This window comes from Carcharodon carcharias, chromosome 2 (assembly GCF_017639515.1).
Source record: "Carcharodon carcharias isolate sCarCar2 chromosome 2, sCarCar2.pri, whole genome shotgun sequence".
NCBI classification, from domain to species: Eukaryota; Metazoa; Chordata; class Chondrichthyes; order Lamniformes; family Lamnidae; genus Carcharodon; species Carcharodon carcharias.
Window position 1 is genome coordinate 133,655,499 of NC_054468.1, and position 18,604 is coordinate 133,674,102.

An 18,604-nucleotide genomic window follows, 5' to 3' on the forward strand; every position below is an offset into this window, starting at 1 on the left:
AAGACAGCAAAGATGGAATGCTTCTAGTTGTTTTACGTGATGCTGGTAGGTTTTCTAAGTCTCACACTCAAAGGAGTAAGGTAAGAACCACTGTCTATAGACTTTGGAAAGAGCATTGAGCTTTGTTCTGAAACAAACGCAAAGTCTCTAAGTGAAACAGCCAAACACTGAGCTTGTCTTTGCAAGGCGATGATTGATGTCGTCAGCCAGTGTAGTGTTATTGGAGGGGATACTCCCAAGATAGCAAAACCTCTGTACTGAACAGAGGGGTGTTTTGTTGATAGGGTCTGTGGGGATCTTTGATTATGTGACCGAGGCAGCTTAAAACAAGGTCTTGTTCATTTTTAGACTTAATAACAGGCCAAAGTGTTCTAAGACTAAGGCAAAGCAATCAACAAACAGCTGAATGTCCCCCAGCGTATGTACTATGACAGCACAGTTGTCCCTGAACAAGTGTTCACTCAGTTCCATAACCTTTGTTCAAGCTTCAAGCCTTTGCAAGTTGAAGAGGTTGCCTGCCATCTGTTCCGAACTGAACACACATTTCTGCGTCAAGATCTTTGAGTGAGTACTGGAGCATGGTTGAGAAGTATATGGCAAACAGAGCTCGACCCAATACATAGCCTTGCTTGGCACTGTTGGTGACAGGAAAGGCATCCAATGATGTACCACGTTGCATCATGCTGGCCATTATGCCATTATGAAATGAGCATGTAACAGAGCATTTTTTCAGAGCAGCCATATTTGTACAGAATCTTCCACATGCCTTCCTGTTTACTGTAGCAAAAGCCTTGATCAGGTCAACGAACACCATATAGAGGTCCTTATTCTGTTCATAGAACTTTTCCTGAATTTGACATGCTGCAAAGATCATGTCCACTGTTTCCTGTCCTGCACAGAAGCCACACTGTGAATCTGGGTACAGAGTCAATGAGGTGAGTGACAATCTGATTAAGAATAACCCATGCAAGAATTTTGCCTGCCGTTGAAAGAATTGATATTCCACAATGATCGTCACAGATGGACTTGCTCCCTTCCTATTTGTAGAGATTATTTATGGAGGTATCCTTGTTGTCCTGGGGCACAGTGCCCTGGTTCCAGATTAGGCAGAAGAGACTAGTGAGTTTTCTAACAATGAGTCACTCTGTACTTGAATACTTCAGGTGGAATGCCATCAGCTCCCGGCAGCTTGCCCATAGAAAGCCGCTTTATCGCCTCCATAACTTCCACTTGAGTGCGGTGCTCTGGAAGTGACTGAACAGTATCATCGCACACTATGGATTGTTGATTTAAGAGTTTACTGAAGCACTCTGCCCAATGATCTCATCCTATTTGTTAGGAGCTGATTGCCATCTGCTTGAGAGGATGGGTGTCACACTGTTGGCTTTGGGGCTACAGACTAATTGCAGACCTTCATGTAGAGCCTTCAGATTGTTTTTAAATCGGCAGCTGCTTGAAGCTCATCAGCCTTGTTTTTCCACCATCAGCTCTTCAACTCTCAGTTAGGCCTGGAGCATGTATTTTGCGCGAAGGTATCTGGTGTCCCTTGTTTATGATTTCTTGTCAGATACACAAGATCTGTGAGCATTGTGCACTTCGTCCAGAAACTTGCTTATGTTTTGGTCGTTGTTGTCAAACCAGTCTTGGTGCTTCTGTTTAACAAATCCTAGGACCTCAGATGACGTGTTGTTACATCCTTTAACTTTTGCCAAGAATCTTCAATGGCAATATTGTCCTCTGGAATATCAGCAATTCCTGTGGTTAGTTTGTGTTTTAGTTCTTGTCTCTTGGGCATGTCTTTGAGGAAATTACATCAGGCTTCCTTTGTGGTTCGACTCTGTGCTGAAGCGCCTTAGATTTTATCTTCAAAGACACAATGCTCCTGATGAGCTGATGGTCAGACCAGCATTCTGTTCTAAGGGAGCAGGTAGAGCGCAGTTGTACAATAACATAGTCCAACATGTGCCACTGTTTGGATCTGCAGCACACCCATGTTGTTTTCAGTTTGTCAGCTTGCTGGAAAACTGTGTTTGTGATGGTTAGGTCAAACTTGTGCACTTAGAGATAAGGAGCTGGCCATTGGAGCTTGCTCTGCCAATGCCAAATAATGAGTTTGTCCTGATAGGGTACTCCTCTAATTACCTTTCTGAGGTGATCATAGAGTGTTTCTTGGAACTCATTTGTATGTGTCATTGTTGGAGCCTAGGCACAAATGAATGTTGCATGCTAGTTACTGGCAAGACTTAAGGGGGGAATAATGAGTTGATTGCTGTTCTCCATAGGAAGTGAGTGAAGCTTGTGTGCTAAATCGGACAGAATGGCAAAGTCCAGGCCTAACTGTTGAGGCTGGTCCTTGGACTTGGCAACCCAGTAGAAAGTGTAGCCTGCACGAATCTCCTCAAATTGAGACTCCTCACCAAGCCTCGTTTCGTTTAGGGTGGTTATGTCGATGTTGTACCTTCCCAACATTCTGGCTATAAGGGCTGTTCTGCTCTTTGGTCTTTTGCTGTTGTTGTCTGGAAGTGTTCTGATATTCTATGAATTGAGCTTCATATGATAACAAGTAGTCTTGTTCTTTATATTTCAATGTGTGAATAGATGACCAGCCAGGAGCAGTAACCTGGAAGGTGCAGGTAGAGCAGGCTGTGTTTAGGGTTCCTTTACTTCCCCTTCCCTAGGTCTGCTCTGTTACCTTAGTATCTCTGGTGGTTTGGCTGAGGATGACTTGCTGAACAACCTGCACATTGAGTATTTTTACAGAGCCTCTCCCACTCCCCCATCCAAGGCAGCTGATATAACACTGATGCAATATGTGCCACAGGCATTAACAGCTGAAAGGGTGCAGGTTTGATGTTGGAGTTGTCCTTCTCCTAGATAAAATGCTGAGCAGGCAAGCATCATCTACCTTTGACACTGCTGTCCGTGGCACTTTTTGTGATCTTCTACCCTGTCAGCTGATGTATATCTTAGTAGTTAACCTATAACTGAGGGTTTTGAAATCAGAGGTCCCTTCTCCTAGGTGGGCTGCCAATTAGAACTGACAAGCCAAACCAATCCAGAGCTGTCTGATTTAGTGGCAACAAACATCTGCCTTCACACCTCTGCTCACAGTTCTAACAGAGATTGGCACATGAAGCCAGGCAATAGTAGTTTGATTGGGAGAGGCTATTTGAGACATTAACCACATGAGACTTTTTGTAGATGAAGAGCATCTTAATTTTCTTCACCATCCTGGTCCTTCCTAACCTTAAAGCAGATAATCTGTTCATTATCAGATTACTGATTGTGATACCTTGTTGTGAATAAATTGGCTGCCAGCTTCCTATTGTACTACAGTGACTACACTTCAAAAAGTACTTAATTTGGCTATTGGGGCTTCCTGGGGTAGGGTAAGGCGCTATATTCTTGTTTTTGAAAAAAACTGTGCACCCAGTCCTTCAGGGTTTATAATTATGTGTCGGTACTTTACAATAATAAATAAATAGGATTAATGTAGAATAGCAGATACATTAAATTATAAAATACTACTGTATATCAATTATTTTCATCAGAAGTTATTGTGTAACTGTATTTCCTGTATGTTAGCATAAGTTTGAAGGATTGATTTACTTACAAAGGGGGATTTAAAGGCTAAGCTAGCTGCAATGGTCAGAGCAGGATCAAGGCAACGGAAGATGGCGCCAAACAACATTAGTTTTCCAATGCGGACATCCACTGGCAAAAAAGCTAAGTGATACCCCAAAGGAGTGAGTGTTTCATCTGGTGTGAGAGCCCCGAGGTTCTGCAGGCGGTCCTTAGCTGCTTTCAAACCCTCTTCCATGGGTAATTCGACCAGACGCGAAAGAACAGACTCCAAATCATGATTTGCAAAAATGTCCAGAACTTTGATCCTAGGCAAAGAGAAAAAAAAAATTAACTCTCAAATTCAATTTTTTTTAATTCTCCAGATACAATGACATCTAGTATTATCCAGAATACTAACTACAACGCTTCTTCAAAGAGACCAGTCATAAATGATAATTTAGTCTAGTGGGAAAGAAACATTTTGAGCTTAAATATATGCCAGCAAACTCAAAGGGGTTACATTCAATACTGAATACTGGCAATACAAATCAGAAGAAAAATGAGCAAATAAAGTATTTTGTTGATGCAGTTATTTTAGCAAGGGATCTATTACCATTTCCCTTCAGCATTCTCTCCACACTGTATCTCTGTCAGCAGTGCTGAGGGAATACTGCACTATCGGAGGTGCTTGCTTTCAGACAAGACATCAAACCATGGCCCTCTCCACTCTCTCAAGAGGATATAAAAAGGTACCATGGGACTACTTCTAAGAAGATCAGGAGGGTTTGTACTGGTGTCCTGGCCAATATTTATACTTCAACCAAAATCACTAAAACAGATCGTCTGGTCATTATCTCATTGTTGTTTCTGGGATCTTGCCATGCACAAATTGGCTACCACATTTCCTACATTACAACAATGAGTACATTGCAAGAAGTGATTCTAGAATTCCAGATTTTCTTTCTTTTCTTCCCATGAGAAGGCAGACCATATAGCTATGATTACAGTGGTCCCAGATTATCCCCCTATTTAATTGCATTCACATTCACAGGAATATACTTTTAAGAACACTTGTTCTGCTGGATTGCCAGTGATGAATTAAAACTAAGAATTTTATTATTGCACCCCACTTTTATTGCTGTGGTAGGTCGGTCCAGTTCAATTTTACACCTCCAACCAGTTGCTTCCTGGGCTTATAGTCTCTTATCCACGGTGTTTCACTGGGTACCTCTCACTCCTATGCAAGTCACAGTCCCTTTTGATGCTACAGAATTGCGATTCGCTCAGTGCAATGGAATATTATCTGGAGCATAAGGATAGACTAACTAAACTCCAGCACCTAAAGAGAGCCTTGCAACACAGGAGACTATTGGCCCATTGTCCCTGTGCCATATCTTTGAAACAGCTATTCAATTAGTTCCACTTCTCTGCTCTTTCCCCATAACCCTGAAAATGTTTTTTTCAAGTTTTATTCCAATTCCCTTTTGAATCTTACTATTGAATCTGCTCCTACCACCCTTTCAGATTGTGCATTCCAAATCATAACAACAAATCATACCATTAAAAAAGAAATTCCCTTCATCTCCCTGCTGGTTCTTTTGCTAATTATCTTAAATCTGTGTCAGTTATTTAGTGATCTTCCTCCAGTTGAAACAATTTATCCTCATTTACTTTTAGCATCAACCAAACAGTGTCGTTCATTGAAGCGCCGAGGATTTCAAATGAAATGGAGTGGACCGGGTCTGGTTTGCTACTGCTCACATTCAGTTCATCTTGGGATCTGTACAGGTTGCTGTATAGGAAATGTACAACATTTATCTGACAGCCATGGATCAGTTGGTATCATTCTTGAGTCAAAAGGTTTTGGGTTAAAGTTCCACTCTAAGGATTTGAGCACAAAATCTAGGCTGACACTCCAGCCTAAATTTGGATGAGACATTAAACTGAGGCCTGTCTTCCCTCTTGTGTGGACACTAAAGATCCCATGGGACTATTTCAAAGAGAAGCAGGGAAAGTGCCTTGGTCAAATTTATCGCCCAAACATCAGAACTAAAAACAGATGATCCAGTCATTATCACATAATTTGTGGGATCTAACTGTATGCAAATTGGCTACCACATTCTTAGATTACAACACATCACAAATACTTCCAGGTAGAGCATTTTGAGACCGTGAAGTCATGAAAGATGCTACAAAAATGCAAATACATTCTTTTTACATTTTAAACGCCTGCAAATTTGTTAAGTTAGAATCAAGGTTTTTTCTCTTCATATGCGGTTATTTTAATGAACATGTAATTGTTGCGACTCCATAAATAGTTGTTCCAACCTTAGACAAAGCTGTTCCAGTGGCACCCTCTTTATCTCAGGCAATTGCAGCTCCTGGAGGTGGTGACGATAGCAGTGACTAGTAAACAGGTGGAAGCAGATCCCTGAAGCTACACGCCCAGCTCGACCCTTCCTCTGCTGGGCATTAGCTCGAGATACCCAGGTGTCCTCTAGGCTCTCCATCCCTTTGCATGGATCATACCTGGTGGTCAACAAGTATGTGACAAATCAGATGAGACTTGTTGCACTCCCATACAACATTGAGATTTCGAATTTGAGGCCAAAAGCTAAAACATCTTGCAACCCAAATGATGGTGAATACATCATCAGGGAAATTAGACTAACTGATAGCTCTTTCAAAGAGCTAACACAGGCACAATGAGACAAATGCTATAAAATTCTATGATTATATGAAGAACAAATTTATTTACTTCCCAACTGCCCCTGATAATATGTGGCTATACACCACCTCCTTTTCTGGCCTCTGTAAGTATTCCATATTAAATTGATTTCCATCATCTGGGTTTAGCCATGTTTTTGTTATTCCACTACAGTTCCCCAATACTACCAGTTCTGGCAACTTATTACTAATGCTTCCATCATACGTATTAGTATATTATTGGAGATTTGCGTCATTTTATGTGCCCCAGTTTATGTTTTTCCTGGGTTCTAGTATTAGTAAATCTTTGGGTTTATGTATTCACATCCGTCATTTAACTTGTGCCCTTTGATCAGCACTGTCTGGGATCCGATTACTTCCCTGCCCTCCCCTCACTCATCTAGTTAAAACTATTTCCAGTTGCCGCATTAATGTTGCTAGAAAATCTTTCTTCCTACTTGAATTAGGTGTAGATATCTCTCATGCTAATCCTAACTATTTTGAAAATATTCTCAAATATGTATGAAGGCTAGTATTAGTGTTTTCATAGCACAAGAATTGATTCGGTCCATCATGCCTGGGACAGCTCTTTGAAAGAGCTGTCCAATTAGCCCTGTTGTGCTGCTCTTTCTTCACAGCCCAAAAAAGTTTGCACATTCACCATCCTTTCAGACTGTGCATTCCAGATTTTGTGTAAAAAGATATGTCTTCTCATCTCCTCTCTGGTTCTTTTGTCCCAGTTTCATAGCCATTCATGCACATCCTCAGTTTACCCCCAACCAGAGATCATCAGCCTCCTGACAAATTCCTGACTTGATGAGCTGTGTTACCGATAGTCAGTCCATTAGGCTCTGGGTTAACACAACCCTAAACCAATCACAGTGATAGCCCTGAACGTAATGCGGTTGTTTATGCGGAATTGAAATTTTGCTCAATAGATAAAAAGATGGCACCCTAACCTACAGTTTTACTGTCTCCAATGAGCCTTAAATTATTATTTTATTGTATTATTCTGTACCTCTTTTCTTTCATCTTGCCGGAATCAATAACATAAACAACATCATCAATGGTGACTGAAGTTTCAGCAATGTTGGTAGAGATTATAATCTTGGTAGTTCCTTTTGGAGGACGCAAGAAGACAGCTTGTTGTTCCTCACTGGACAGTGAAGAGTGCAGTGGGTGTATAATACACCTGGAAGAGAACAGTCAGTTTATTTCATTGTCAACGAAGAACATTTGTTGGCAATACTTTGAAAATGGTAAAGATAGTTGAACTGTTTTGCCATGTATTAATACAAGAACAGAGAAATTCTGAAACAGGGACACCAAGTTAAATTTATTAATTGCCCATAAAAACAGTTTAAAAATAACTTGCATCCCTGTGCTGAACACTCTCTGCTCAACATGCTGAATTAGCATTGTGCTTGAGGCCCCACTATTGTTGGTCTGAAACCAGTTGCTGGAACTCGGTGAATCCCCTCTGGTTCTTTTCTTCTGTGAGGTTTTGGACTCTGGAGAGCAACTACCATTACAATGTGACCGAGAATTAAAAATTCAGCAAGCAGAGGATCAGCTACCCATATCATATGGATCCTACACACAAATGCAAATTACTTTTCAAAGCAACAGACATGTAGCATAGTGAAATCAAATGAGAACATGACATATTTACAGGATAATACCAAGATGGGAAAGAGTCTATATAAAAAAAAAACTGGGTTATCAGAAATTAATGATTTGGTTTAAAAATACTTAAGATTATAGAGAAAGAAAAGATCAAGAGAGGTATGTGGTTCCAGTTTTGAAGCTTCGGGTAAAAATGAGTACAAGGGTGTGTCATTAATCTTGATTTCAACCCTGAGAAGTAAGGAGAACGAAGAGCATGAGAGATGGTAAATATAGAAATTGGAAAGAAAGTTCAGAGAAGCATCAGCTATTATATTATGGGATGAAAACAGAAGTCAGACTCTAAGGTTCAAACTTGGACAAGAGAGCTGAACTCCAGAGGTGAGGTGAGAGTGACTGCCCTTAACATCAAAGCAACATTTGACTGAGTGTGGCATCAAGGAGCAAAACTAGAGTCAATGGGAATCAGGGGGGAAATTCTCCACTGGTTTGAGTCATACCTAGCAGAAAGGAAGATGGTTGTGGTTGTTTGAGGTCAATCATCTCAGTTCCAGGACATCACTGCAGGAGTTCCTCAGAGAGTATCCTAGGTCCAACCATCTTCAGCTGCTTCATCAATGACCTTGCTTCTATCAGAAAGTCAGGTAGGAAGTGGGGATGTTCGCTGATGATTGCAATGTCCAGCACCATTTTGCAACTCCTCAGATACTGAAGCAGTCCATGTCCAAATGCAGCAAGGCCTGGACAATATCCAGGCTTGGGCTGACAAGTGGCAATTAACATTCGCACCACACATGTGCCAGACTATGACCATCGCTAGCAAGAGAGAATCTAACCATCTCCCCATGACATTCAATGGCATTACCATCACTGAATCCCCCACTATCAACATCTTAGGGATTACCACTGACCGAAACTGAACTGGACTAGCCATATAAATACTGTGGCTACAAGAGGAGGTCAGAGGCTACAAATCCTGCTGGAAGTAGGAAGAGTCATTTCCTGACTCCCCAAAACTTGTCCACCATGTACATGGCACAAATCAGGAGTGTGAAGGAATACTCTTCACTTGCCTGGATGAGTGTAGCTCCAACAACACTCAAGAAGCTTGACACCATTCAGGACAAAGCAGCCTATTTGATCGACACCTCATCCACAAACATTCACTCCCTCCACAACCGGTGCACAGTGGCAGCAGTGTGTACCAACTACAAGATGCACTGCAGGAACTCACCAAGAACTCATTCCAAACCTACAATCGCTACCATCTAGAAGGACAAGGGCAGTAGACACATGAGAACTCTACCGCCTGGAAGTTCCCCTCCAAACCATCATTACTTGGAAATATATCAACGTTCCTTCACCGTCCCTGGGACAAAATCCTGGAACTCCCTCCCTAACAGCACTGTGAGTGTACCTACACCACATGAACTGCAGCAGTTCAAGGCTGCAGCTACCACTTCTCATGGGCAATTTCGGATGGGCAATAAATGCTGCCCTAGCCAGCAATGTCTGCATCCTATGAATGAATTTTTAAAAAATCAGGTCCCAACCTTGGTCACCTTGCAACCATGTCTCTGTAATAGCTATCAGATCATACATATTTATTTTTATCTGTGCTGACAATTCATTAATATTGTTACCAGTGCTCAATGCATTCACATAAAGAGCCTTTAACTCTGTCCTTTTACCATTTTTGCAATCTCTGGTCTTATCTCCTAAACAAAAGCTTGGGAAAACAGGCATTCCCTGGTTCATTCCCCAGGACAATGCCTTGACCAAAGTCAAAACAAAAGCTTGGCAGTTAACTGTTTCCTCGTGCATTCACCATGGCGACGGCTCTACCAGAGTCCACTTGCCAACCAATCAATACACTCTTCTCATGCAATATAAATTGCTGTTCCCTTTAAAATTGGCATTCTTGTGAAGGTGTATGTTTGTAATATTGTAGTATCTATGTAAATAAATATAAAAGCGTGGAAAAGTTGGCTCCCGTGCACTCTTAAGTGTGTTTGCTCTGTCCCTTCTTGCCACACTCTGATTATTACCCAGATCACTACCCTGCTCTATTATCTCATTGTTTCCCTTTGATTTATCACATCCCCTCTCATATGATCCCTTCCCCCAGTATTTAGTTTAAAGCCCTCTCTACTGCACTAGTTATATGATTCGCCAGAATACTGGTCCCAGCTCGGTTCAGGTGAAGGGCATCCCAATGGTACATCTCCCACATCTCCCAGTACCAATGCCAGTGCCCATGATTCGAAACCCATTTCTCCCACATCAGTCTTTGAGCCATGCATTCATCCCTCTAATCTTACTTAGATTTGCTTATGGCTCAGGTAAGAAACCAGAGATCATTACCATTGAGGTCCTGCTTTTTAAGTTAATTTTTCTTTGGTTTCATCTTAGTGAATCTCTTGCAGATTCCTCTTCAGGACCTTGACATCCTTATTAAAGTAGGCACCCAAAAATATCCCAAAGAGCCCTTCTTACTTTACTCCTTTCAGTTACAAACCTTTTGTCGCGCCTATTGTTGAAGAAAGGGTTAGATTGAAGTTGTTCATACAATAACTTGATTTCTGCCAGGCCAGGCAAGAATATTAAAACAGCACCTATTGGAATAATCAAATTAAATTAAAATTAAAATAGCAAAGGCATGAAACATGGCTTGGTTATTCGCACACTTTGTAGTACCTTTGTAGCTGCAAAGGTTTCTAAATTAGATTATTTTAGGAAACTAAGCTTCCTTAAAAAAAGGAAACAGGTTATTTATCCTGTTCGCTTTTAGCACTTGTAGGTGAGTCACACTGTGATCCCGACTGATAATCTTAAATTGGTTGTCAGTGTAATTCAGGATTGTTTAGCAAGTGCTGTCAAATTGTGGAATCACCTCTAGAAGCAACATATATTCAAACACAAGGCCCCGTCCTTTGCATTGCGCCTTTTTCAGCTAAATAAAAGCTTGGGGAACAGGCATTCCCTGGTTCATTCCCCAGGACAATGCCTTGACCAGAGTCAAAACAAAAGCTTGGCAGTTAACTGTTTCCTTGTGCATTCACCATGGTGATGGCTCTACCAGAGTCCACTTGCCAACCAATCAATACTCTCTTCTCATGCAAAATAATTTGTTGTTCCCTTTAAAATTGGCATTCTTGCGAAGGTGTATGTTTGTAATATCTAACTCTGTAAATAAATATAAAAGTGTGTAAAGGTTGGCTCCAGATCTATCTTTCAGGAACTGGCATTCTAGAGTAAAATAACTGGCTTCAAAGTGCTATGATATGTATCGAGATCGAGGAATGGTGCTGCTTGAATGCAAGTCTTTCTTTAATTATTGATTTTCTCTTAGCTTTGATTTCCTCTTTCTCCCAATGCACTCTCAGCAAATATTCTTGTTCAACCATGAGGTTCATGGCAATCATCTTATAGGAAACACCAAGCAGGTTTCAACAAGGGCAGAACTGCACACCACCCCAATTGCATCTCCACCATACGCATTGCCCCAAGGTAATTGTGTCAGCAGAATTGACCTCTAAGCATGCAAGATTGAAGCATCAGGCCCCTGTTGGTCAAAGGCTGCTTAAACAGCTTCTCTTAGAAATTACAACTATTAGAGCATAGCAGACTGTACATGGCTCCACTAACCTGGAGGGTAATTGTGTTTTCCATCCACTATCCACTCTAGTAGAGCTTCTATTAAATCCAAGTTGATCTTATCCAGGTCCATACCAGCCATAGTCTTTAATGCTGATTTACTAACCCCTAAAAGGAAAAGAAACAGACTTAACAAAACAATACAAGAAAATGCAGTACTATGTATGCTATTGTCAGCTGCTGTGCAGTTAACATGCACTCTAACAGCATATAAACAGAAATTCACAAGTTTCCACCTCACTCCTTCCTAATGTTGATGGAGGCAATTTGAGTACCATTTAAGAATAATGCCAAGTAGATGGTGGTTCACTGAATTTCTTTAAGCAAGAGCTGGACATATTGCTGGCTGGAGCAGACATCACCTCACTCAAGAGCTTAGCTCTGCAAGTCATTATCTGGGTCGGAGTAACCTCTTGGACTGGTTTCGATAGTTTAAGATAGGAATTTCCAAAACACCTCTCAAAACTGATGTGGGCTTTTATTGTAGTTTTTCATCTTTCCCAGGAGATTACATGGTTTCAGATTGGATGTGGAGAGTAGGTATTATGATACCCAAGATATCGCCAGTTGTGGGGCACAGGTTTGATGGACCTGAGGATCCTTACTTGTCTGACATTGTTCCAATCTTTGGAATGACAATAAAAAGAATAAAATCATTCCACAAATGTCCCCATAAAGTAGGAAAGAAGAGTACAAAGTATCGTGGAGTAGACATGCAATTTCCCAACTTTTGAAAGAGCTAAGAGCTGATGAAAATCTAAAATATTTGTGTGTTTGGGAAGTGATAGTATCAAGATTTCCAAATACAGGTGTTGCTCCCGGAACACTCATTTTGGAAAGGAACCAAGAGCCTGAACAGATCAAGTAATTTATGAAATTTAGCATAATAAATTTAAGCAAGTTGTATTTAAGTGGTGAAATATTTAAGATACAAAGCAGAAATTAATTTCCAGAATGTACATTCATAAAGCATATATTGCTGAATAAAAGTACCATATATACTCATGTGAAAAGTCAATCTCATGTAAAAGTACACAGCTTGATTTTTGGCTTAAAAACATAATTTTTCATACACTTTGTGTATAAGCCAACCCTAGCTTTTAAGGGATCAATGGCCAGAAATTTCAGAACCAAAGTATAATCTCGGATTTTAATGATTTGATTTTATTGTAAATAAAAACGGACATGAACATTGGTAAATAAATGTTAGCTAATTAATACAGATAAAATGTATACAGCTTTTGGTGTGAAAATAAATGCTAGATAATTGACATGAATTCATTGTTATTGGATTTTACTATATTCCATTGCAACGGACCTTTTTGGATTTCACTTGGGCTCAAACCAAGCATGCATGTCAATCTCGAATATTAATAAAGCAAAATACTGATACTGGAAATCTGAAATAAAAACAGGAAATGCTGGAAATACTCAGCAGGTCAGAAGCATTTGTGGAGTTCATGTTTCAGGTTGCAATGATCCTTCATCAGAACACTTAATTCTTTAATGGATTGTGGGCATCGCTGGTAAAACCAACATTTGTTGCCTATCCCTAAATGCCCATGAGAAGGAGGTGGTAAACAGCCATGTTGCCCCTTTGTAACATTATTAATAGGCAAGTACGTATATGATTAAAATACACTGTTCTATTTCTCAAACATTAAAACCTTTAACTCCATGGCTATCCTAGTGCTGTTAGTCAAGAATAAAATTTTTTAAAAAGAAAATGCTGGAATCATTCAGCAAGTCAGGTAGCATCAGTAAAGAGAACAGATGAGTTAACACTTCAGGTATGGACTGTTGGTCATGGATAGACCAGAACTTTCTCCAGCTGAACACCAGCAAGGCCAAAGCAATCTTATTCAGCTCCTGCCAAAACCCTTCTCAGATTCAGTTTTCTTCCCTGGCGTACATCAAATTTTATAAGTGACCTAATCTGTTTAAACTCTGTGTCCTGTTTGATCCTGTGCTAAGGCTCAAAAAAACAGTCCTAAGCAAACATATTTATCAGCTTTCTTCTAGACACAAGCTCCAGCTTATCTAAAACTCCACATTTGGCCCGAAGTCTCATTCACCCTTCACTCCTGTTTGTGAAGATGACTCTCACTCCGAGTGCACCATGCTGAAAATCTTTTGACCTCAAATACAAATCCATCCATTGCCTTGCTCCCACTGACATCTGCAAGCTCCTCATACCTGTGCTTTTTGGTCCTCTGACACAGGCCTCTTAAAATCCTTACTCTTTCCATTGCACCATTGATGGTACAACATTCAACTGTCTTGAACCTTGATTTCAGAACTATGTCCTTAAACCTCTTCATTATTCTGCTTCTCCTTGGTCTTTAAGAGCCTTCTAAGCTTCAGCTTTGGCTCAGTGCTAGCATTTACGACTCAGACAGAACATCATAGGTTTAAGCCCCACCTAAACAGTCTTAAGCACAATCTTGGCTGACACTTCAGTGTAGTATTGAGAGAGAGAGAGCTGCTCAGCTGCAGATGCTGCCTTTCAGATGAGACTGGAAAACAATCACTATTCGAAGAAGAGAAGAAGAGTTCTTTCTGGCATCCTGGCCAATAGTTATCCCTCACCAACATCATTAAAACAGATGATAATAATAAACAAATTCTTGCATTTACATAGTACTTTTATCATAGTGAAACATCCCCAGGCAATTCATATGAGTGTATTAAACAAAATTTGACACCAAGCACAAAAGGAGATATTAGGAAAAATGAACAAAAGATTGGTCAAAGAGGTAAGTTTTAAGGAGCATCTCAAAGGAAGAGAAGCACAGAGGTTTAAGAGGGAATTCCAGAGCTTCGGGCATAAGCAACTGAAGGCACAGCTGCCAATGATGGAGCGATGAAAATCAGGCATGTGTAAAAGGCCCAGTAGGGAGATTTCAGGGGGTTGGAGGGCTCAAGGAAATTACAGAGATAGATAGGTGCAGGACCATGGAGGTGTTTGAAAACCAGATGAGAATTTTAAAATCAAGATTTGTCTGACTGGGAACCAACGTAGGTCAGCGAGCACAGGGATGATGAGTTCATTCATTCACAGTATGTGGGGATCGCTGGTTAGGCCAGCATTTTTTTCCCATCCCCAATTGCCCTCCAGAAGGTGGTGGAGAGATGCCTTCTTGAAACATTGCTGTCCATGTGGTGCTGGTATACCCAAAGTGCTGTTAGGAAGGGAGGTCCAGGATTTTGATCCAGCAACAGTGAAGAAACGGCGATATGGTTCCAAGTCAGGGTGGTATGTGGCTTCGAGGGGAATTTGCAGGTGGTGTTGTCATGCATTTGCTGCTTTCATCCTACCAGGTGGCAGAAGTCATGGGTTTGGAAGATGCTGTCAAAGCAGTCTTGGTGGGTTGATGCAGTGCATCTTAAGATGGTAAACATTATTGTCACTGTGCATCAGTGGTGGAGGGAGTGAATGTTTAAGATGGTGGATGGGGTGCCAATCAAACAAGCTGCTTTGTCCTGGATGGTGTCAAGCTTCTCAAGTGCTGTTGCAGCTGCATTCATCCAGGCAAGTGGAAAATATTCCATCACACTCCTCACTTGTGCCTTGTAGATGGTGGACAGACTTTGGGGAGTCAGGCGAGTTACTCTCTGCAGAATTCCAAGCCTCTTATCTGCTCTTGAGGCCGCAATATTTATGTCGCTGGTCCCGTTCATGTTCAACAGTAACCCTCAGAACGTTGATAGAAGGGGAGTCAGCAATCAAATTGCATTGAATGTCAAGCAGAGTTGGTTAGATTCTCTCTTGTTTTAGATGGTCATTGCCTGGCACTTGTATGGCACAGATGTTGTTTGGCACTTATCAGCCCAAGTCTGAATATTGTCCAGGTCTTGCTGCATATAGATTGGGACTGCTGTAGTGTCAGAGGGGTCACAAACGGTGTTGAGCATTGTGGAATCATCAGTGAACATCCCCACTCTGACCTTATGATGAAGCAGCTGAAGATTATTGGGCCTAGGATCCTACTGAGGAACTCCTGCAGCAATGCCTCAGGACCGAGATGATTGACCTCCAACAACCACAACCATCTTCCTTTGTGCTAAGTATGACTCCAACCAGTAGAGAGTTTTCCCTCAGATTCCCATTTACTCCAGTTTTGCTAGGGTTCCTTAATGCCATACTTGGTCAAATGTTGCCTGGATGTCAAGACCAGTCACTCTCATCTCACTTGTGGAGTTCAGCTCTTTTGTCCATGTTTGGATCCAAGGCTGTAATGAGGTCAGGAGCTGAGTGTCCCTGGCAGAAGCCACACTGAGCATCAGTGTGCCACTTGGTAGCACTGTTGACAATCCCTTCCATCACTTTGCTGATGATCAAGAGTAGACTGATAGGACAGTAATTGGCAAGATTGGATTTCTCCTGCTTTTTGTAGATAGGACATACCTAGACAATTTTCCTCATTGCTGAGTGGATGCCAGTGTTGTAAGTGTACCGGAACAGTCTGGCACGAGTGAGGATAAGGGCAGTAGAGATTTGGGTGACAAATCAGAGGCTAGCCAGGAGGGCACTTGAATAGTTAAGTCTACAGGCAACGAAGGCACGTATGAGTATTTTAGCAATAGACGAATTGAGACAGGGACAGAGATGATGTTACAGAAGTGGAAGTCAGCAGCTTTGATGATGAGGCAAATTTGTGGTGGAAATCTCATTGAGGTCAAATATGACACCAAGGTTTTAAGTGGTCTAGTTCAGCTTCCGAGTTGCCAGGGGTAGAGGTGCAAGATGGTGTGGAAATGCAGATTTTGATAGGGACCGAAGACAATGGCTTTGGTCTTCCCAATATTTTGCTCATAAAGTTTCTATTCATCCAGCACTGGATGTTGGACAAGCAGTGTGTCAAATCAGAGGCAGTAGAGAGGTCAGAGAGGTGGTGGTGAGGTACAGCTGAGTATCGTCAGCATACATGACACGTTTCCAGATGATGTCACTGTGGTCCAACATGAATATAAGAAATAGGAGACTTGGGAATTCCAGAGTTAATGATGCGGGAGCATGTAGGGTAGCCATTTCAGGTGATTCTCTGCTATGACTGGATAGTTAGGAATAGAACCAAATGAACAGTCCCAACTAGCTGGATAATGGAGGTGAAGAGATGGAATTGGGTGATATGATCAACCTGTCAATGATTATTTGCCTCCATTATCACATTACTGTTTGTATGACATTGTTGTGCATAAATTGGTTGCTATGTTTCCTACATTACAAGAATGGCTAAATTTCAAAAATGCTTCATTGGCTGTAAAGTGCTTTGGGTTTTCCCAAGGTCATGAAAGGAGTGCAAGTTCTTTCTTTCTCCATTTCCTTAAAACCTACATTTTCAAGCATAGTTTTGGACATCTCTTCTAATTCTTCTAATGTTTGGCACCCAATTCTAGTCTGTGAAGCATTAATCCTTATAATTCACATGCTCTGCAATCTCCTCAAGCCCTTCTTAGTATTAGTTTTAGAGATCAGAACTGTGGACTGGAATTTCACATCAACCACATACAATTGTGTATAAATTTACAGAAGACAATTTCATCCAAATATCTGGTTGCTTATTAATCCATGTAATAAATATGCATTTGTGGTTAGCAGTCCTGATGGGACATTCACAACAAGTTAAAGGTGATATATAAATGCAAGCTGCTGCTGGCATTTTAGCCTCCTTGAATCGATTTTTAACAAATATTTGCTTTAAATATTGTACTTTCAGCAACTTGTTGCATTAGTGCATTTGCCCACTTGCAAATAAATTGATCTGTTTTAGCTAGTATTATTAGTCTGATGTGTTCCTGCCTCCTAGACAAGACATGGTGGCATCACATATTCTACCCCACAAAGCCAGTTGGTAAAAGGTAGAACTGGTGCCAATCTTCACAAAATTCTATAACTTATTTACAGAGTTACACATCACAAGCATACATCCCCTAACTCAACAACTATCGCTTTAGTCTGTGCTTATAGGGGATCAAGTGAATTCCCAGTTATAGCCCATCACCTGCATACACTTAAAGACAATTAATATACAATTAGCATCCCGTGTGATCTGTTGCTGATAACACAATGAAAGAGCAATTGCTATTCCTGTCAGTTACTTTAGCCTTCATTTTTCAAAGCTCTTTAGATTACATTGCAAAATTGAAAATGTCACTCCATTATTTAAGGGAGGGAGGGAGACAGCAGGTAACTTCGGTTTAACATCAAATTGTAGGAACGTTACTGGAATCTACAATCAGAAACAGATTGACTGAGCACTTGGACAAATATCAGCTAGTCAAAGAAAGATAGTGTGGTTTTGTCTTGTCTAACTAATATAACAAAGCCATTTGAGCAGGTCATTAACATGGTGGAAAGGAGAGTGTCAGTGGATGTTAGCTACATGGGCTTCCAGAAAGCATTTAAGGATCTACACAAGTGATTATTAGCAAACATTAGGGCACACAAAATTGGAGGTAACCTTATGACATGGATTGGAAATCAGTTGGGAGATAGAAGAGAATAAGGATAATCTAATTTGGTCCAGGTTACTGGACAACACCTAAGAGTGATCTAGGAGCACGAGTGGATTGCTCTTGTTTCAGTGAGCTCAGTATCAGCAGCAATGTGGAAGTCTGCCTGGATCTTGGGATACAAAGCTAGAGGAATCCAAGAACGTGATGAGCATGGACATGGCACAGGTATAGTCTCGGGGGAATGCTGTGTACAAATCTATTCCTCTTTAAACTTCACTGCACATAGAAGAGATCTGACATTCTTATGATGGTTAGGTATCTGTAAAGATGGAGGTGGAAGGGAAAGAGTTATAATATTCATAAATAAATAGCTATATACAAGACAACATCTGTTGAAAGGGATAAGGCCTAGTGTAATGAAAAGGTAACAAGTATTAGGAGGTCTCTAACAGCTCATGAATTTCTGATGCAGTGTTCAGATTAAGGATTTGATCGGTAGGATACATAAAATCATTGGTAGAAATGTTGAATGCTAAAACATAACAGGATTGGAAAATAGATATAAAACAGTAACTGCCGAGTCATGGTCCTC

At 40.9% G+C, this 18,604-nt stretch overlaps 1 protein-coding gene across 5 annotated transcripts in view; it reads right to left on the reverse strand.

Moving 5' to 3' along the window:
• The window catches only part of dhx57 (DEAH (Asp-Glu-Ala-Asp/His) box polypeptide 57), a 101,734-nt gene that overhangs the window by 19,284 nt on the left and 63,846 nt on the right, over positions 1 to 18,604 (reverse strand). For all 5 annotated transcript variants that reach the window (XM_041182836.1, XM_041182834.1, XM_041182832.1 and 2 more), the window contains 5 exons: positions 11,545 to 11,661; positions 10,415 to 10,511; positions 7,289 to 7,462; positions 5,893 to 6,093; positions 3,614 to 3,890 (listed from right to left, as the gene is read on the reverse strand). In XM_041182836.1, the coding sequence (XP_041038770.1) occupies positions 3,614 to 3,890; positions 5,893 to 6,093; positions 7,289 to 7,462; positions 10,415 to 10,511; positions 11,545 to 11,661 (866 nt within the window). The remainder of the gene's footprint in view (positions 1 to 3,613; positions 3,891 to 5,892; positions 6,094 to 7,288; positions 7,463 to 10,414; positions 10,512 to 11,544; positions 11,662 to 18,604) is intronic.